General features: G+C 41.8%; 1 protein-coding gene across 4 annotated transcripts; it reads right to left on the bottom strand.

Annotated features, from left to right (window-relative positions):
* Window positions 1-948: 948 nt before the first annotated feature.
* On the bottom strand, window positions 949-20,860 carry LOC138604578 (uncharacterized). 4 transcript variants are annotated; one of them, XM_069676518.1, is made up of 11 exons: window positions 20,783-20,860; window positions 19,896-20,082; window positions 19,682-19,753; window positions 14,192-14,314; window positions 12,091-12,225; window positions 9,649-9,909; window positions 7,234-9,575; window positions 5,787-5,841; window positions 5,620-5,703; window positions 5,265-5,504; window positions 949-2,213 (listed from the first exon to the last, which is right to left on the bottom strand). In XM_069676518.1, exons 7-11 carry the CDS (start codon window positions 7,645-7,647, stop codon window positions 1,672-1,674), a joined length of 1,335 nt encoding a protein of 444 aa, XP_069532619.1. In that variant the 5' UTR covers window positions 7,648-9,575; window positions 9,649-9,909; window positions 12,091-12,225; window positions 14,192-14,314; window positions 19,682-19,753; window positions 19,896-20,082; window positions 20,783-20,860; the 3' UTR covers window positions 949-1,671. The 4 variants fall into 4 exon arrangements, with proteins under 4 accessions (XP_069532619.1, XP_069532620.1, XP_069532621.1 ...); XM_069676519.1 differs by having other exon boundaries at window positions 7,234-7,649; window positions 7,865-9,575; window positions 19,896-20,810; XM_069676520.1 differs by having other exon boundaries at window positions 7,234-7,986; window positions 9,391-9,575; window positions 19,896-20,810.
* Between the last annotated feature and the right edge of the window lie 920 nt (window positions 20,861-21,780).

The following is a 21,780-nucleotide window of genomic DNA, read 5'->3' as shown; positions in this document are numbered from 1 at the left end:
TCACATTACGGCCTAAAACACACCAAATAATGCAAATCACTCTACACACGAGGGCTGCCACTGCTGCTAGGACACGGTGTTAGCATGGCGGCAGATGGCTCCTGTAAACTGGTGAAAGTGTGAAGTAGGTAGAAAGAAATTGCCTTGCTAGTGGAATGCATTTTTAATACCCAGCTAATGTTACAGCCCAAAACACCACAGATAATGCAAACCACTGTACACACAAGTTTCCTTATTGAATGTGGCACGATAGTTGGATGCTTGTTTGCCATTAGGACACAGGGGCAGACAGCTCAAGTGAAGCAGTGAAGTTTGGAAGTCAGGATAAAGAAAATGACTCTCTCGTTGCCTGTTAGCTCACAATGCTAACCCAGCAAACGCTTGTCTGCATGTCGTAAAGAAATAGTTGGATGCTGTTACACGGTGTTAGCGCAGTGGTGGCTAGCTCTGGTTAACAGGTGAGAGTTTGGAATTACAGCTTCCTGACTGATTACGACACATTAGCAGATAGTTAGATAAATCTAACCCAGCTTATGTTACAGCCTCAAATGACCACAGATAACAAACCACTTCACATATAAGGGCAGCTGCGTATCTAGATGTAGTCTTGTAAATAGTGACCGTGCAAGATCCCCATTCTTTGCACACTCTTGGAGTCTTGTCTTTAGTTATGCAGGGGGCAGAATTAAGTCTTGTAGGTATTATTTGTAGAGAAAACCCTGAGCAAACAAAGGTATTAAAACATCAGACCAATAAAATGACAAGACTTAATGTGCTAAGACAACTAATACAGCTTCACTACTACTACACTGTTATGTCGCCACTTGTAATGTAAGAGAGGGCTTCTGCAGCTTCCTTAAATCAGGTTCTCAGATGGTGTGGCCTGAGCCAGTTGATCTATTCAGACCTCTTAGCATGAAAGCCGTTGGGAATCCCTCTCGCAGCTCATTTCTTTCTTTTTTTTTTTTTTTTACCAGGTCATCACCTGCTGTCTTCAATTCATGCATGCTGTTTTCTCTTTCTCCCTCTCTGTTCTCCCGCTCTCTGTCACCCCTTTTGAAGTCTTTGGGAGTCCTGTGGTTTTCAAAGGGTCAGGAAAGGGCAGCCCTACTGTCCTATCGAAGGCAGGGTGCGGGATAAACGCATGTTACCACCTGTCCCCTCTGCTCTGAGTCAACACCGCTGGTGTCACTGTACTCACACCTCGTCATCTCACCCCCTGCTGCTTGTACATTGTTCCCTCTTGCTCACACACACACTGAAATGCAACCAAGCAAATGCACATACTCAGGGTATTGCTTTAACCCACATACACACATACAGGAACGTGCGCACTGCTACTGTAGGACCCCTACTGTCTGACAACCGTCACACAGAGGCAAATTAGGGCGTCCCGCTGCTAAAAGCCCACCCTTTCCTCACACTTCACATTACAGAGGGCTCTTCTGGCCCGATCCCAAATCAGTGGGGGTTGTTTGGTTGAGAGAAAGGGCCGTGTCCTGGGGAGAGAGTCAATTGCAGGTCCGGGGTCACGCCTAGAGTGGAAACAGGCAGCCAAAAGTCCTTCAAGATGAAAAATTAGCCTTTCAAATGACGGCCAAAGATCAAACCACTCGGAGGAGCAGTGGGTGTGTTTCTGTTTCTCCCATTGAAGTGTTTCAGAAGCTCTTCTCATTCAACTCCTGTTTCTTGTCCTGCTTGCCCAGAGGGAAACATCCCAGGAATCCCAAAATCTGGAAGGGAAGCCAAGGTAGAGCAGGATGATCCAAAACTGGAAACCAGGCCTGAGTCTGATTCCGACACCGCCAGTTCCTCAAACTTCTGTATCACTTTCCTCACTGACTGGAAGGGGATCTCCCTGCGCCACCGGCCTCCACCGGCTCCACTAGGCCCCTTGTAGAGGGAGTCCTTACTGAGGAACACATGTGGAGGTGGTGGGAGGCCACACCGCAGCCTCAGTCGGCCCTCACCCAGGCCCAGAGCTGGGAGCACTCCGGCAGGGTTGAAGCGGGTTGGCAGAGTGGCTAGGTGCTCCTGGGTCAGAGGGTTGTGGAAGCTCAAGGCCCCCGCACCAATGTTGAGGAAGACCCCAATGGTTTTGATCTGAGGCGGGACCGAGCAGAGCGGCTCCCGACTCCCGTCATACACTGCACAAAAATAGGAGCCCTGCCTTTCAAGCCACCAGCCGAGAGAACCATCCAGTGAGCTCACACCTTAGAGAGGCAGGAATATTTAAGGATTAGCAGCTTTTAAAAACAACTTTACAAGATTTTTAAGCTTTAAATTTTCATTTCTCTTAGAATTCCTGCAACAGTAACGCCATCTTGTCCGATTGTCTGTGAAGGTTCTTAGTCATCCAGGCCATGGCAGTTTAAGTTTTATCCAAAAGGCAACTTGACTTGGTAGAAGTTGTTGAAGACGTTTAGACTCTGAGAACCTTCACAGACAATCGCACAAGATGCACTATGGTCTAAAGAAGCCCTTCAGATGAGGGGACTAGCTGTATTCAGGAACTTGCAGTTGCCCTTTGGATTAAGACTTCTGTCTGATTCTATAATTTGATTTTATTAAACAAAGAAGTTCAAAAGCATTTGTATGGACATGGTTCTAGGGATGTCAAAGTCAATTGGTTGGTTGGTTTCAACAATTTAGTCAAGATTGAAATAGCTCAGGGAATAGGATGGCGTTCTGTGAACTCTTCTGCAAACATTCATAGTCCCCTGAGGACAAATTCTCCTGCCTTAAAGTTAAAAACTCAGAGATCCTTATGTGTAAACAAGTAGTTGACTATTTATAAATCTGCTAACTATTTATCCTTGTTTTATTCTATGTTTTATCTTTATTGCATTTTTATTTGATCTTATTTTGCACTACGCAGCTCAGGGAGATGTTTCACTGTTTCATCGTTTTGCACAATGACAATAAAGACTTGAAATCTTGAAATGACTGAGACATTATGCTGGCATTTGCAGTATTCTCTGGTATTACAAACTGGATGTCGAGACAGCACTGCGTAAACAACATGCTGCTTGGCTCTCCATTAAAGTGAGGTCCAAAAAAACACCCTGAAATTGTTGCTTATCACCACAGTTGTCTCCAAGGAGAAAAAAAAAAGGCTTTTAGATCGATCCTTAATTTTTCCACTGATGCCACCAAACAGTTGACTTCTGCTTTGGTAAATGATCCTTTCCTTTGGGTATACCTGTTGATGTCTCCCTGAAGATAAATTGTTTCACTTTTTCTTTAGCATCACCTGGTTAATATTTTCTCAAATTCTTTATAAAAAAATCTACATGCAAATCCAGTAATGTTCTCTACAGCTATACTTTGTGTTTTGTGCACATTGGCAAACATTAGCATGCTAACCACCTCAACTAAGATTGTTAGCACTATAGCTGTGTCTTAATTCAGGGGCTGCATCGTTCGAAGAAAGGGGCCTACGGAGGACGAGTCATTCGTAGCCTGTGTAGGCGCTAAGGCTGAACTGAAATGGGACGGTCTGGTCTACAGAGGATTTCCGGTTAGTGTCACCAAACGTGGCTCCTGTCACCTAGCGGGCTAACTAGCTATCATAACTAGCATCACGCAAGTTAACCTGTTATTTTAAAGATAAGGCCGCTTTTGTTTGTTTTTTTACATTTGTGTCTCTAGCAATTTGAGTTGAAACCAAAAACTTTTACATTTAACGTGTATACCTCGGCCGCTACATAGTCCACCATCTTGTTTTAATTGGCACGCAAGGGATCTCGGGGAAACGTTGGGCCGCGAAGGATGCGCCTCATGGATCCTTCACGTCCCGGGAAAAGGAGGATGCATTTGTCAGACGCATCTGAAGGAGCCTTCAGAATGGGACAGCCTTCGATGCACCGCTGTGACGCAATCGGCCTTCAAATACTTCCTCTGAAAGATGCAGACCCTGGATTGCTTATAACTGCTTAACATCAGCATGCTAACATTGTCATTGTGAGCATGTAAAAGAGTTCCATGTTAGCTTTCTGCTACATTAAAATGGTGGACTGTTAAGGACTCTCAGCTTCATTGAACTTTGATATTGAAGGACAGTTTTGATGTCAGTAACTCCGAAAATAAAGAAGTAGGTGAAACAGCTGAAACGACTGATTTTTTATTACTGTGCTGAATAATTTGTGTTTGCTAAGAGGCAGTCATTGGGCATTTATAGAAGCTTTTCTGTTACAGTACGAACTGTTTTTAAATAAATTGAAATATATTAGTTAGTGTTGAAGTAAGAACACCATTTGGCCGATATATTCATCCTCTGGCATCTGGGTTAGTGGGTTCAGTGAAGAATGCCATGGTGTGTGTGTAACATGTTAAAATGATGTATCCCTTTTTAAACAAACATACAGTAGTTTGTTCTTATGGGGGGAGGTGTTACATGTGGTTGTGCTTTGTGTGTGTGTTGTGGTGTTTTCTGGTGTCTCTCTCTCTCTCTCCTGTGTGCTGCTCAGGTGCTGCTCTCCCCTTGGTGCAGCAGGTGATTGACCTCACCTGTGCCAACTTGCTAATAAAGGAGAGTATAAAGAGCAGCAGAGAGGAGGCAGCCAGTGCCAGTGGGTCATTGGGCTTCATGTGTCCAACATCGATTGCACTAGTGCTTACTGTTTTCGAGGCCTTTGTGTTTCTTTGTTGTTAGTTGTAATGGTAGTTGGTTAACAGTGTTTTGACTTATATACGTATATCAGCTTCTCTTTTGTTTGTTGTAGTGATAGACGCTTCTTTTCAGTCGTTTAATAAATTCTACTTACCTTATTTTGTAATAAATCCCTTATTCTTGCTTCCATCTTTTTCCCAGGGTTATTATTTGATTGTTACTCCCCTCATCCCCTAACCATCATACATATGAACATTTGACAGGCACAAAATCATGACTACAACTTGACCTATTATAATCGATTGATATCAAATATTTAATTGATGCCAAACACTCTGGTGAGTGTACAAGTATCAGTTTTTTTCTCAGGTGCCTTTTCAGTTGTTACTTTATCATTTGCAAAGCCGTAAAGTGGCAATTCTTCTGACAACGTGATTCAATACATGCCAGATTGTTCCAGTAATTTGACAAAAAAAGGTCTAACCGGTTTAACCGCTTGGTGGCACTATAAACTGTGGAGTAATGTCTGGTGACGTGTGCATGTGTGTTTAGTGTGGGCTTGTTAAACAAGCACAGTCTTGCTGACTAACGGTGAGGGTTTCTCGATGATATAAACACACTGGCATCAAAACAACTTAAGCAGACTTCTTACCGACCCTGTAGACGGAGCTGTTACAGACGTCTACCTCCCAGTAATACTGTCCTCGTGTGATCAAAACATCAGCGCAGACTGGAGGAATGGTAACACTGGGGTCATAGGTCAGTGGTCTCCTGACCTTGGTGTCTTGAGGTTTGTCAGGGAGGCTTTGTCGTTTGAAAGCGATGGTGAGGTAGGAGTTGGAAAGATGGAGTGATGGCGGGACAGTTAAAGGGTCCAGAGCAAAACATAATCCTAAAGCAGACCACAAGTAAACAAAAGATGACAAAATATGTGGATTTTTATGAAATAGAACCTCTTTGAAATGCATTTAGTTTTAGGATTAAAAGCATCAAATATGATTTCTGACCAAAGACAGACTGCTCCATCTCCTCCTCTCGCAGGTCTACGTCGCCATCCACTGGTGCACCCGAGGAACTGACAGCACTGCAGCCTGGGTAAGGAGAGTGCACACTACTCTGCATGTTGCCTGTGTTAACAGTAAAGTTCATGTAGGTAAAGGTTTCACATACTCACCATGTAACCTGCTCTGTGCTGTCATGTCACATGCATCCTGACAGCATGTGTCCACCTAAATATAGCGACAGTAGTGAGATTGAAATAAACAATGAGGAAAAAAGTTGTAAATCCAAACCAGAGACACTGGATTAAATTATTGTAATGAAATGAAAAGAAACGTACCCAAACTTTTGTTTGCCAATTGTTTCTTGACATTTTGGGAAATGTTCAAATATTCATATATCAGATGTGAAAAAGCTCAAAAATTAACACATTATATCTTAATATGTTTTAATATGTGAGCTTGGTAGTGAACTTTATTACCTTTGTATGTAGACAAGCTAGCTGTTCCTCCTTGTCTTTAGTCTTTATCAATGACTGTATATAAAAGACAGGTCTCCATCTGCTCTCATTGTGCAAAATTGAAAGTAGCCCCCATGACGGGCGCTGCGATCTTGCACCGGTGATGTAATTTGGAGCCAGAGGCTGTGCAGGGAGTGTGTGTGTGTGTGTGTGTGTGTGTATGTGAGTGGGGTTGGTTGTGTGAATGTCGTCATCTCACTTGCACACCTGAGGGCACAGGCAGGTAATCACTTGTCTTGACTTCTGATTTCCACCAATGGCCTTTTTGTTGTTTGAGTGCCATTACACGTCATAAAAAATGAACACTTGGACATAAATCAGCATGATAAGAACTAACTATAATGACAGAAACCATGTTTGAGAAAAATTTATTTGATGTGTATTTTGATTTTATAGTTTGACTCATGTCCCATCTGTTAACATGGAGGAGGCGGGCTTTATGAGCTATACTGCAGCCAGTCAGCAGGGGGCGATAGAGAGGGTTTGGCTTCACTTTTAGGGAGCTGTCATGTCACCCATCTTTTTAAACGATCTATTGTCTTTATGTTGTGCTAAACTAAGCTAAGCTAAACTAAGCTAAGCGGCTGCTGTCCGTGGGTTTACATTTTTTTTACACAGTTATGAGACTAGTATCAATCCTCTCTTCAAATCCCAGAAAGGCGAATGAGATTCATTCTTTTTAAATGATGAAATATTACTTTCAAGTAAAAATAAATAAATGTACATTTAAAATGGAACTGAGATAAGCCTATCCCTGCCATCATTGGGCTAAAGGCCGTGTACACACAGACAACCTTTCGCACCCACACCCACACCTCTGGGCAATTTAAAGTCACCAATTAACCTTACAAGCATGTCTTTGGACTGTTGGAGGAAGCCGGAGACCCCAGAGAGAACCCACGGAGCATGGGGAGAACATGCAACTCACAGAAAGGCCAACTTTGCCCAAACCGGGGTTACATTTATATCCTTTATAATTCTCTTATTTTTAACACATATTTATTGATACCTCTTTAGTAAACTCATCACATCAACAGTGCACCAGCCTGCATAACACCGCACATATTGCATGTGAATTTCACAACACTATTGGAGAACTCACCTGCAGAAGGTGATCTTCGGGTGCTCTCCCCTTGATGTCCGTCTCCCTGCTGACACATGCAGCACTCAGGGTGGGATGTTTTGGTAGACAGGACGTGGCGGCTGACCAGGTCCGGCACGGCAGCTCAACGGGATGTCGACAGCATGGACACGGCACAGAGCAGACAGGTAGATTGACACTACGGGGCTGACCTGACATTACTCCCTCCCCAGCTGCTATGCAGGGACCGCACATGGTGTGCGAGCACGGCAGGATCAGGACGACATCACACCCCCGGTTGCAAGCTGGACAGAGTGAGAACTGCTGCAGACAATCTTTTTCCTCATCTTCCTCCCTGTTGGACTTTCCTGCTTCCACATGCAGAAGCTCCCGTTCCCTGTGTCTTTTCTGGCGATAACAAGTCCTCACTGACATCTCTGACAATTACAGAAATAATTTAGATGGCATTTCCTCTTTGAATTTAGCACTTCCAGTCCTGTGAGCAAAGTAAATCTCTTTGTCCACCTTTGCTTAGACCTCTAATGTTGCCTCAAAAAAGAAAGAAAAATCAATCAACAAGGCCTCCGTCAGTATAGCAGCATCAAAAATCTATTTTCTCAGCAAAGTGAGAGCTCACATTTCTCTAACTAACCAATAGTTTAGGAACAGACCACAGGATACGAAGGACATGGTTAACGATATAAAGAAATCCTCCTGTTGTGTCATCCTCTCCGTCTCCCAGCAGAATGTTGTGGGTGAAATAAGTGGAAGAGTCTGAGAGCAGATAAAAGAGAGACAGAGGGAGAGAGGGAGAGAGAGAGCCCAGCCTTTTAAAAAGGTACTCATTGCTTGGTGTTGCCATGGTAAAGGCTCTTCCCACAGAGACGCACAGCTGCGAGATAATGCGCTCCACACACGTCTGAATGTTAACAGAGAGCTCATTAATGACACGCTGTCACGGTTTCGGTTTAAACAAAAAAGGTGAGGACCCAGATGCAGACTGAAATAATGGATTTAATAAACAAAAGGCAAAAACAAAATCTAAACTCCAACAAAAGACAAAAAGGAAAATCAAAAGGCAGAGCAAAAAACTTACAACAAAACCAGGAACAGGTAATCCAAGAGACACGAGGGGTCAGGGGAAGCACAAAGAATATCCAGGGAAAGGTCATGGACATAGACTAACACACGTTGGATGACAGACTCACGTACGATGGATGACACAGGATAGACGACATAGACTCACGTACGATGGATGACAATGAACAGGCAACAAGACAGGGGGGCACAAAGACTAAATAAACTTAGGAGGTGAGGCTAATCAGACACAGGTGAGACAATCAAGGGGCAGGTGAAAACAATCAGGGCAGGGCACAGAATCAAACAGGCGGGAAAACACACAAAGGCAGGAAGTGGACCAACACGAGAGACAAGGTGACAAAGTAAAACAGGAAATGATCTAACCAAAGAGACACAAGTGAAATACTAAACTAAAGACTAAACACTGACAAGAACACAGAATAAACTAAATACAAAACTAAACGATGAAAACTCATGACAAGGGACAAAGTGACAAGGCAAATCAAGAAATAATAACTGAACACCGAAATACAAGACAAAAACATAACTAAACTAGAATGACTCATGACACACGCGTACGAACCACACCACTTCAAAAAACACCTCTGGCATGGATGTATAGACAAAATAACACACACACACACACACACACACACACACACACACACTTCTCCTACTGGTTTGGATGCTCTGCTCTTCGGTTCAGCTTTCGAAGGGTTAACAATGAGTGGTTCATCTTCAGGATTACATGTGGTGAAAGATATTTGTCAGAGCTCTTTGTAATTCACTGCTTGGTGTGCAGGAGAAAGCTCATTGTGCCAACGCCTTCTCGGCAATGAAGGGGGCACATCTGAGGTCACGAGGAGAGGACTTTAAATACTATGAATGCATAAAAATAAAAAAAACTGGGCCGCACTTCCTGGGTGAATCCCATAAGAAAGAAATAATGTGGCTTTGAATGATTTTGGAATTTTCTAATTAAATGGAATCATTTAATTAACGTTTGTGTTACGGGGCGATACTGCTTGAACCCAAATGCAGAAACACAGAACACTGAGATGAGAACTTGGTGCCAAAAGATTTATTGGAAAACAATACTTATTGTGTGAGCTGAGAGTTCCTTGGTGTGGGGGAAGCAGGGGCTGAGCCGTGAATCAGAGGTAGGAGCAGAGCGGGGCATGGAGTGAGCGGTGAGCCAGAGTGAGTCCGTAATCCAGAGGAGAAGATCCAGAGTGTATAGAAGTCACAGGAGTAGGGCTGGAGCAGGAGTCAGGTGAGGACGGCTGTAGGCAGAGCAAAAATTGAATGAGCAAAAGCGAAACGCATGCAAGAATAATAGAGCTAGATCAGACTGACTGTTGTTTAGCAGAGTCTACAATCTGGCAGCATGGTGGAGGAGGAGCCCATTATTTGAAGCCGTGTAGATTGATGATGACGAGCAGCTGCCACCCAACTCCTGCATACCAGATCCCACTCCTGTAATCAAGACACAGAGACAGGGGGGGAGAGAGACCTGCTAGGAGGCAGCAGTGGGCGTGTGTAGTCAAAAGGACAGGCATGAACTCCTTGTGCACTGTAAATCATTCTGGCATGATTCCTTGATGTCATCATAGATTCCTAGGAAGAGCAATAAGAATTCTTTTAAGAAAGTTTTTTTCACTCTCTTTGCAGAATTGAACATGATCTTTCAAACGGTTCAGATCGCAAACTGTGTGCCCGGGCTATGACTTCCTGAAGGGTAACCTAACTCTTTACATTGGCAAGCACCATAGCAGATCAGTGAATTCCTTACAATCTAGACCGGCCTCTTAGATCTGCTGGGTGAGGCCTGTAGACGCATTTGTCCTAGGTGACGTAAATACAACACAAGCAAGGATCAAGACAGACAGAGCAAGACATTTTTTTTGTTTCTCTTTTTTCCAGGCAATGAGGTAGGTATGAACCCTGCATCATGAATATCATCAATAGCATCAACATCATTCAGTGTGGGACTCTGCGGACAGAAAGGAGTTTGGTAGCTCGTTCCACCACCTGGGGACGACTGAGGAGAAGAGCACCAGGCGCCTTTCATTGGCTGAGTGGTAGTGGGCGGGAGGGAGCGTAGACCTGGATGAGGGCGTTCAGGTAGGCAGGGGCCGTTTTTGTTGCTGTTTTTGTAAGCGAGCAACAGGGTTTTGAATTCGATGCGAGCTGCAGCTGGGAGCCAGAGGAGGGATATGAACAGTGGAGTGACGTGTGCTGTTTTGGGTTGATTGTAGACCAGTCGCGCTGCTGCGTTCTGGATCGTCTGCAGAGGTTTGAATGTGCATGCAGGGAGGCCTGCCAGTAGAGAGTTGCAGTGGTCAGTGCTTGATATAACGAGAGCCTGTACCAGCAGTTGTGTTGCATGCTCTGATAGGTAGGGTCTGAGCTTCCTGATGTTGTACAGGGCAAATCGACATGACCGAGCAAACGAGGCCACTTAATCCAACACACAGATTTGAAAGACAGCTTAGAGTCAAGTTTTATGAGCTCAGGCTGTATCTTAAAATTGCTGTGGCTTCAATAATATCTCCTTTAGTTGAACAGCTATATATAATGTATAAAAGCATATAGTGGCTAACTCTAAGTGTAAAATTAAAAATGGTTTACTGATTGGGAAAAAGACTCCTATTACCAGTTTGTTGTCTACACTTCTGTCTTGTCTATTGCTGGAGTATGAAGGAACCACTAATCTAAGCATATGATTAGCATTGTTTCTTGTGGAAGGAGTATTACTAATAGTGGTAGCAGTGTAATTTTTGTATTGTTGTTATGACAAAAATCAACTATTATCCAGCATGATATGAATGACAAGAAACAGATATGCAGGAGAGGAACCCGGAACTACAATCAGTTATCAGAAATGTAATGAGTAAGTCCTGCATGTCTGTGTATTCATGTTGTAACAGGGTTAGTACTGTCTGGGTCTACGTGGTGCCTCTCTTGTCTTGTTTGCGTTGAGAATCCAGTGTCAAACATTAACTTTTGGCTAAATCAAATATAAAGCTCGCTTGCTGTGTGTCATAGTCTTGTGCGAGTCTCACTGATCAGTCCATTATACAGTTGTCAAATTATTTAAAGAGAAAGCTGAAAGCTCAACCGATGATTCTGGGCTGCCTGAGTTTTATGTATTGGACAATCACACTTTTACTGGATACAGAAGGACTTTGGGCATTTGTGTTCTGAGCTTATTTTTCTGAAGTTGAGGACGACGGATGCTGAGGGACACCATGCACCTCGGAACAGGTTATGGCTTATAGCAGTAAGTTGACTCATTGGACTAACTATCAATCTTACTGAAAAATGGGGGGGGGGGGGCTGGTTTTACTGTACTTAATACATCCTTGTAGTGGTCTAAACTTGTCATTTGGATGTCAGACAAGATGTTGCATATGATTGATTACATTAATGTTCGAATATAATAGTGATATAGCCATGAGGAGATTCTTATTAGGAGCACAAAGTTATTAAAATTTGACCTTGTTACCCAGGAAACGGTTATTCTAGACAGTGTAATCTTATCAACAGGTGATTCATTCCTTCCCATTTCATTAAAATGTAAACGATGGAATGATCTGGAAATTCAACTTGTCAGAGCGCAACCTGAGGCTGTTTTTTTTGGCAAGATCAGAGGATATAAACAAGTGAGATACAGATCATGACAGGAACTCCGAAAGTTTGCCAGAGGGGATAGAAGGGGATAAAAGTGCTTACAAGTGTTTAAAATCCAATCTGCTAACAAACAGGAGCTAGATGGAAAGTCTTCAGTCGTCTCACCTGTGTGTTCCTCTAGGACTCCTGCTGCTGCTGATAGGAGTGATTTCCTCCCATCTACCTGGAGTCCAGGCCAGACCCATTGACTTTTGGTGCAACCGTGATGCCCGGAAAAACATGGTGAAAACAATTGAGGGCCTGAAGAAAGACATGGTAAGGAAGTATTGATTAATATTAATCTGTAACATTGTATCGGATGAGTTAAAAACAAAAATAGTATTTAAATATACTGTATATTAAAAAAAACATAACTTTTTAAAAATGACACAATTTCCAAATAATTCCAAATGACTCATGGGTGTTTCTCTGTGCGTGCATGTTTGTGACAGGCTGACTGCGTGGGTTCTCACATGCTGCCCTCTCCTCTGCAGCTACCATGTGTTTGGGTTCGCCCAGCAGAATGGGCAAACAAAACTGTGAGTCATGCCTAACCTGAAACGAACACACACTGCCTGCATGTATTAGGGTGTTCGTCTACTACTACTTATCAATTAATACAGGAAACTATGCAATGAGAGGACCTTCTTTTACAGTGTATTAATATGTGGTTTTGCTTAGCATTTGATGTACGAAAACCTGACGTTTACTGAGATCTTCTGTAAGTGAAGGATCAAGCTTCATTCAATGCATGTCTATACAGTCTATTTGTTATTGAAGTACATTTTCCAGTATTCAAGACAGTGACTTCTGCATCTAAAAATATAATCGGTTTGTCTGGTAAAAGGCATTTTTATAAAATCTAAACAATGCCGAATGATTTAGCTAGACAGGATTGCTGAGAAAGACTCATCAAGCATGGAGAAAAAATGGATGAACCATAACTCACACTTTGTTAAGTTAGCATTAGTGCGTTTGCTCCTTTAGCATATACAGGGGGTAAAACACAGGGGCAAGCCCCTTGTTTGGCAGGTCTTTACAAAGTTCAGCAATTTAGTTAAGCAAGTTAGCATCCTGACATTTGCTTATTAGCACTAAACACGTTGTTAAAGGGGTCATATCTTTTGAATGGATATTCACAATTTTTGCATGGGTTTCACATTTCTTTGGTTACTGTTCACAGTTAAAAATTGAAAACTGCATAATTCCGTGTTTTTACATGAATGAATTGAATTACATTTTTAAAAAGGTAGCCCTGAAATGGGCCGTTCAGAACAGCTGCAGGTTATGTAGAACCTTGCTTTCACTGAAACCGACCAATCGTCATTCGCCGTCCTTCGCCTCAGGCTGCCTTCTTGCACGAGCTCGTAGTCAAGTCGTTCACAAGCTTTCAACTTACCATTCCGATACCTCCTGGCAGGCGATTCTTGTCTGTACATATGAGGCCGAATAACCGATCCTAGAGCAGCTGTGTTTTCTACAACTTTGGAGTGACAGTGCAGTGCGGCCGGGCTATGCGGTCACTCCAAATACTGTCAGCTAATCGTGGCTAAGGTCTAACCTTTGAATGGCAAAACGGCTTGTTCATTTCAGGAGGAAGGAGAGACAATTATTAAAGTAAAATATGTATATATTATGTGTAGATTCAAAACACATTTGAATAATATAAAATTGATTGCATAGCTAAAATATGTCCCCTTTAATAGTTTTAGGTTTGTTAATAAGCTAAAATATTTGCAAACTAACACGTAGACCTCAATATTGTGCTAGATGAGAAGTAAGGGGATAAGAAACGTTATTAGATTCGTTCCTGAATGGATGAGGAATTAGAAGTTTTCATCACAATCTATCCAATGATGGTCAGGATATGTCTCTTAAAATGTTACTAGAGCTTTAAGGTTGAAATGTTTCTCCACGTATTGTGCAATAAGTCAAGACAGCAATTTTCAAGATTTTAGGGAAATGTTTCAACAAGTGAGACGAGCAGTGTTGTGTCAACAGGGGCAAGCCAGGGTGTGATAACAAGCTGTCTACATCTGAGCATGTTTGGTAAACGTGGCACTTTACACAAAGACATCACTTATCCTCATGCACTTAACTCTTAAGCAAACTGTTTAGACTCTGTGTACTTTAAATCTGTGCAGATAGTGATTCAAGTGGGAAGCAAGACATATATTAAGCATGTCAAAGGGACCAATGTACAGGCGTGTTTTGTTCATCAACCAACCTGGACAATGTGTGCGAGGTCAAGGGGGCTGAAGCCTGGATCATTTCATGGCAGGTGTGGGAAGGAGGATTGAACCAGCAACAGGGTCAGAATTAGCCTTCAATAGACTGTCAAATCAGTGCACTGAAAAAAAGAGAATTACATAATAATGTGTTGAGTGCTAATTAGGAAATGCTCAGAAGCCGACATGAAAAACATGGGAAACATAAAACCTTCTCAGCATTACCAAGATAGCACTGTCATTGTTATATTATTAGCATGCTAATGTTAGCATTTAGCTCAAGTACAGCGCCACAGACCTGGACTTAAACTTTGACGTCAAATACTAATGATTTATTATTATTACAGCAGTCTGTTTCATGTCACAGCAACTTTTGCACATTTTGTGTGTTTGTCCAGCTCCAGCAGAAGCGTGCAGAAGTGCTCGGAGCCCTCCAGGTGTTTCAAGTTGGAGTGAACAGGACAACGAAGCAGACCACAATGCAATGTCAGACCTCATTGCTCGAGAGACTTGGGCATCATATTTCAAATTATGTGGGTCTCGTCAACAACCTTCAGATACAGGTGATACATGTGAATACATCAAAATACTATGATATCATAAATAAACATAAAGAAATATATTCATACATGTGACAAAAGGGGGAAAAAAATATGATTAGACAGTTAAAACAAAGAGTACATTTTGGATAGACAATTTTCTATTTAATTAACAAGTTAATGTAAATACATTGAATACAAATTAGCAACAAACTGACCAATTATCATTTGTCTCACAAAATATCTGCCCTGAATTTTGCTACTGCAATAGTAAGTTCACAGCAGCACTAGACATTACCACATGCACTTTTAGACAACAGCTAATGTTAGCATCAGGCCACTTTACACACTTAAGTTGTCGATCAGACAGAGCGCGTTTTGCAGGTTGTAAAACACGAGGCGCACCGCACTGCCTTTTCTGTTGAAGCCCATGGTTAAAAAAGAGCAGCTCACTGCGCCTTTATTTTTTATTTTTTTTACTGTTAAGTAAAAGTAAGTAAACTCTAAGTTACTGGAAGTAAAGTACTGTTAAGGCAACCACTGAATCATTAGCTGTTATGAACGTGACCGTTATTTTGTAAACTGACAGAAGTCCCGCCTCTCCATTTATCTGATTGGACAATGATAAAAAACACAAATGACTTCGGGTGCTTTTCTGCTTTGAGTTGAAGTTTTTTCACCTTGAGGCCCTGAGAGTGATTCCTCAAAAACGTGAGGTGCACAGAGCAGAAAAACACGAGACGCTCAGCAGCGTGCAAGAAGCTTCCCTCTCATTGAGAACAACTACAAAAAATCATCCCCAGCTGCTAAAAAGCGCTCTGTCTCTCTCTCTCTGTCGTAGTATTCCTAGCTAGCGGTAATGGTAGCAAGCCCACATATTTCATAACCCATTAGCCAGTGTTAGACACCAGCTTATATTAACATCAGGCCACTTTCTAGCAAACATTACACACGTAGCATTTCCAGCTAACTGTAATGTTAGCAAACCCACATATTTCATAACCCATTAGCTACTGTTAGACAACAGCTAATGTTAGCATCATGCCACTTTCTAGCTAACATTACACATGTAGCATTTCCAGCTAACAGTAATGTCAGCAAACCCACAGTTTGCACAGTTGTTAGACAACAGCTAACATTCCTAGCTAATAATAAGGTAAGCCAAGAATTGGTTGAATGCTAACGCTAGCTGTTGTCCAAGGGTAGCTCATGGGTTATCAAATGTTATTTTACTATGAAATATGGCCAGATGTCCGTCCAATGTTTCACAAAGCATTGTTTTTCAGTTTCAGATCAGTCAAAAAGAAGTGAAATGAAGACTTGTTCAGTTTCCTTGGTTAATATGTATTACACCCCTCATAACATTATAGCATAAAATTATAGATTTGAGATTCCCAACCTGAGTGTGACCTCAGAGAAAATTGCTGCCGTGTGAATATGGTGAATTGTGTCTTATAACAAGCATTAATGTTACAAAGTAAGAAAGCAGGTTCACAACAGAGATGCTATTAACAGCCTGTATTCAGAAATTACTATAATAGTTCTGTAAAACATATTTATGCTAAATTTTGTTGGGTTAAAATTAACGTTGATTCTACTTTGGGGGCCTTGCAGAGTGACAGGGAGACACCTTCTCAATCTGCTATACACAACTGTATGACCCAAACCAGACTGAACAAAGTGCTGGAACAGTATGGGAATCTACTCACTGGAAAACTGGAGCGCCTTGCTGTTGACCTAAAGACAGTATGCAAAGTGAACACAGGACAGCCAATACCTGAGAGCTGATCTGAGACAGAGCTGGATATCAGAAGAGGAACAGCTCACAGTGAGCCACTGGACTGGGACTGAAATTGCATATAAAACCTTATGGTGGTGAAAAAGATCCGAGGTGTTGCCATTTACACCGGAAACAAGGATAGATAAGGACAGTGCAGAAAAGCTTTTAGAAAGACGATAACTCCCTGGAATTGAACAGAAGATTTTTTCAGGTTTGTTGTATCTTCATAAGATGCCCTTTTCAAACTTAAAATGTATATATTTGTTCTTCTAAGGCTCTAATCTATAAATGGATTAGAGTTAAACACTGCTCAACTGAACAACATCTGCTAAATAAATAAGCAATATAACATGAGAGGGAGCGATGTTGTAGTTAGAGCCCGCCCGATATTGGATTTTTGGGGCTTCTTTGGCTGATAACTGAGATTTTAACATGAGTTTCGTTCTGTATGGGAAAGATAATGTTTCCCTTCGCTGTGTGTGCTGCTCTGCTCAGCTGTGACGCGCACTCTGGCAGCGATAGGGACATCCTCATTTCCCATCATGCCTGCCGCCTAGTGCTGACTGAGTAGTTTAAGTCATTAAGTTTGCTATTTATGTTCCAAAATGCAAAAAAATATTTTGTTAGTGTTTTTAATGTGTCTGTTTATAACATATGTTCTGCATATGTTGGTAATTGTCATTTTTGTGCTGGTTTATAGTTGTAACCATGAGTGCGTGGCTGTGTCATTTCTTGACTTCAGCTATACTTTATTTAAAAGACTTGTGTTGTGTCCGAAACCGCATACTAACGTACTGCCTACTACATACTGCCTACTACATACTCAAACAGTATATACTGCATACTGCCTACTAACCTGACTATAAGGATGCCGTTGGCATCATACTCAGAGCCGTCTTCTCCGTATCACGTGACTTAATCGTTTACGTATGTCTGGTCTGATCTCCGGCCCATCTCCCCCATAGTAGAAGCTGATAAGCCGCAATGCATTTTGGGGTGGTTGAGTACAACCAGTGAGCTCCCATCTCATATTCATACATCCGGGCCGATCTAGTATACATCCGGGCATTTCTCGCATACACAAAATTGCATACTATGAGATGGGAACGCATGACATACTCAATTTTACGTCACGGTTAGTATTAGTATGATAGTATGCGGTTTCGGACACACCGTTGGAGTCTGGCTGTCAATCTGTGAAAAGTAAAACTGCACTCTCTATTTGTCATGGGGTGTAATGACTTTGTCCCACAGCACTGCAAAAAATGTAATACATTTACATCGAAGCATGTCGGAGGACATATACGGCGATACCGATATATCTGCGAAGTACGAATATCAGCTGATAAAATCGGTTGACCGATAAATGGTTGGGCTCTAGTTGCAGTAAATGTAATGACAGCTGTAATTGGGTCGTAAGATAATCAAAGCCATGATGATATTTAGAACAGCAACACAACCTCGAGTGTGATATTGCTTTAATACAACAGTTATACAAGCTAAAAATAGTAGTAAAAAGTAGAAATCAAGAACAGATTATTATTTTTGCTCCACCAACTCAACTCAACTCCACAACTTAACTGAAACTGGACTTCTGTTGCCAAGCAACCCAAACATTCTCCTGCACTCTGTCGACAGGTTACCACAGTCAGCTGTTTTTTATCATGTACATTCATCTGTAGGTTTTAATTTATCATCAACCAGTGAAATAAGAGTCTGCTGTGTGATTTAGAGGTATCAGCTTAATTAATGTAGACACTGCCTGCTGTGATGTTAATTAACAGTATTCAGAACACCTGACTGAGACGGAGTGATACATAGCGAAAAGTCCCATTGATGTTGTTCTCTATATCGCCACTCATGGAATGCCCCTTGTCCAGTCAGATCACTTAGTTGGAACTAATTGTGGTATATATGTCTGTATAAAGAGCTGTAAAAATACATTCAGTTGGGTTGAGCTATTGACTTCAATCAATGTTTCCTTTCTGGCCTTGTCTTTATGAAAAATCTTGTGTAATGAAAACTGCAACTGTAGCGCCCTCTATGGGTGCTGGATAGGAGGTGCTCTGTGCTGAGATTGCAGCAATATGCCCACATGGAAACAAAGAAATTGGTACCCCTTCTGTTCTACATTTAAGAATAAGAAAGGCTGGCAAATATGACTCTGGCAATATAAATCTAGCCCTAGCATGCAGGAAGAGTGTGATCATTATTTTAATAACTCATCTTTTTAAAACAGATGCCAAAGGAGATAATAAAGGAAGCAATGAAGCTCCTTTCCTTATCTTTACGGAATTCAAATGACTCTTAGCATGGCTGACACTTACACACTTCCGGGTCGTTTCACTCCGTTAGGAACCTTCCTAACCAAAAAGCACTATTCGACCGCAGCCCAGGTCTTTGCAATGCTTTACAACCGTTTTAACATAATAACCTGTATACACTATCTTAGACATTTAGCCTTACATTGTGGGGAAGTTGCATTTTTCTTTTGTCATGTCGCTACTGCTAAACCTAAAAGACATAGAAGACATTGAAATTGACCCAGTAATGACCCTCAGTCTAACTGTTTAAGCTAACAAGATGCTATCACTAATATTTTTTAAGATCTTAACTATAATTATTTCACACTTACTCTGCCTGTAAGACCAGTCCTCAGGTTTCTCTCTGAAGTGTGCCATAAACTGGAGGACCACACAGGGGCAAGGATTATTGCAAGTTAAATGACAAATGTTGACAAATGACTTAACTAACTCTCTTCACAAACTCTCACCGTAGAGTAAAGATCCTAATAGCAACCTCATTAAAATTCCAATTAATTGGCATTTAAGTCTTTGAAAAATCTGTGTCATATTCTTGATGGCCATGAGTTGTCCTAAAGTAGCTTGACTGAGTCCTGGGGGATGTGATAACAGTGCTGGCAGTCGGATTTTACGGTACAATGACCTGAAAAGCTTGCCTCATCTCTACCCATTGGGCCAAACAGAAAGGTTTTTTTTTTTTTAAATTAACACATCTTGTAATGGTCCATCTTTCTTATATGTAGGCAGACTTGATCGTTTTGACTGAGTCGAAAATGCTAATGAAAGTGACGATTCTCAGCGAACATTTGAGAATTAAACTCAGGTCTTGAAGGTTAAAACAACTTCTGCCATGTAGTGCAGTCTTACCAATCTTATATCATCCAGACATAGGCCCACCACAGCCACCCTACTGCCTGGTAACTTCACAGCCGAGCCAACCTGCAAGAACCAGCAAAAACTTAATGAGTGCATGAACTTATAACTCCTGCAGGCATACACGAATAGAGAGTGAACAGCGTGAAATAAAACATGCTCTGTTGTTAGCAGGTAGTGAAACCTTTGAGCACTTAACCTGCCTCACCAGCTAAACCATCTTGAGATTCCCAGGACCAGGAGAGTCATCGGTGTACAGTCCTGTGTGATATGTGTCCTGTGCAGCATTATTCAGCTGTCCTGGTGATGCCAGAAGACGAAGGCAGGCTGCTACCTCCTCCTTTGGCCGCTTCACCTCAAGGAGAGTCCTGCTCGAGACCCTCACAGGCAAAAAACTTGCAAAAACACAAGCTCACACATTTATACTGACTGTTAAATGTCCATTGCGCATGAAGAAGGGAATATAGACATGCTATCCAGCAGCAAAATCAGCAAATTAAGATTTACAGCTTCGATGTTAAGTAGACAGTAAAAAGAAAAAAATAGATCCCGATTTATCCCATTGGCGTGTCTGGAGATATACATAACTAAGTTTAGACGGTGTGCCTCGCACGTAAATGCGCTCTCCAAACACACTTATCGTACTTGCTGCAGCAATATAAGTTAAATAACACATTAATCCCCGCAAGCAGTAAATATATCTCCAGCTTTATCGTACTTGCTGCTGCAGCAAATTCAATCCCCGCATGACGATGTTTCAGACAGTGCTCTGTGTGTTCTGCGTTTACAGGTGATTGCTATTGGTGCAGCTGTACGGAATCTCTCGAAACCTGGTAACACACCAACACCACACGAACATAAAATATATATCTACATTTTATCTGCGCAAATCATCATTGAGCTGTGCAAGTAGATACGGAGTTGTAATGTAACAATCAGACGTTACCGATTACGCCCTCTGTGTGGTTTTACATATATGACGCTAAATCAATGCTAGCTAACATTAAAAATTAGCCTTATCAGGTTCTTTGTCATATTTCAAATCATAATGCTGAATTATGTGGAAGTAAGCAAGGGTTAGAAAATTCGACTTACGGTGCACAGCTCCCGTTGCTCACTGGAGGTAACGTTAGAGCAGAAGCCACCTGTTCAGTGAAGGAAGCAGGGGTAGTCACACGCACGCGCAGTCGCATAGAATTTAGAGGGCAAAAGCTGACGTCATCGGTCGTCATTAGACATCAGAGGAGATCCTTTGAAGTGAGATGTAATAAAAGCGAGAGATACTTCATAAACCCAGAGGAGAAAGTATTATACGTTACTATTTTATACATAGGTAATTCATACCATATCGCCACATAGACCTACCTGCCTTCTTAACTCAAAACCAAGAGAGTTAAAAACAAGAAGAATTTATACAAAACAGAGACTTAACACAGAGACAGAGACTTAATTTCAGTCTCATTTCAGTCAATCTCAGAAATGGCGTCAATGGAGTCAAAATTAAAAGACCTTCAGATTTCCAGATTAACCAAACTTCTTGAAGATGAAAAACAGTACAGGTTTAATCTAGGTCGTGAAAGAGGGGTAGAAATCCTTCGTCTGAAGCAGGAAATCGTGACTCTCGAGGCACAGCTGAAAGCTTCCCAGGAGAGGGCTAGCAACTGCAAGGAGCTGCTGGACCAGGTAGAGATCAGCAAGAACGAAGACAAAATGAAAAAAAACATAGATGACCTGAAAAAAGAAAACGGAGAATTACGGGAAAAGTCCAAGGAAATGACTGACGAGCTAAAGAACATAATTAGAAAGAAAAGTCTTGAGATAACTTCTTTAAAGATAGAGAAGAAAGAAATACTAATTGTTAAGGAAAGATCACAACAAGAAACCTCTTTGGTGGAAGCACAACTAGGTGAAGAAAAGAGAATGTGCAAGAAGCTACAGGACAAACTGCGTGAGGAAATTTCCGGGTCCGAGGGAATAAAACGGAAGCTCAAAACGGCCAATTCTGATAAAAGCCTCCTGCTTGACGAGGTTGAAGAGCTCAGAGTTCTTGTTAAAGCCAGTAAATCAGAATTAACTGAGCTGAGGGCCAAGGT

Source organism: Semicossyphus pulcher, unplaced genomic scaffold (assembly GCF_022749685.1).
Source record: "Semicossyphus pulcher isolate SPU_LCO1_2020_fin unplaced genomic scaffold, fSemPul1.0.p SCAF_26, whole genome shotgun sequence".
NCBI lineage: Eukaryota > Metazoa > Chordata > Actinopteri > Labriformes > Labridae > Semicossyphus > Semicossyphus pulcher.
This window is presented reverse-complemented; position numbering and strand designations above follow the sequence as displayed.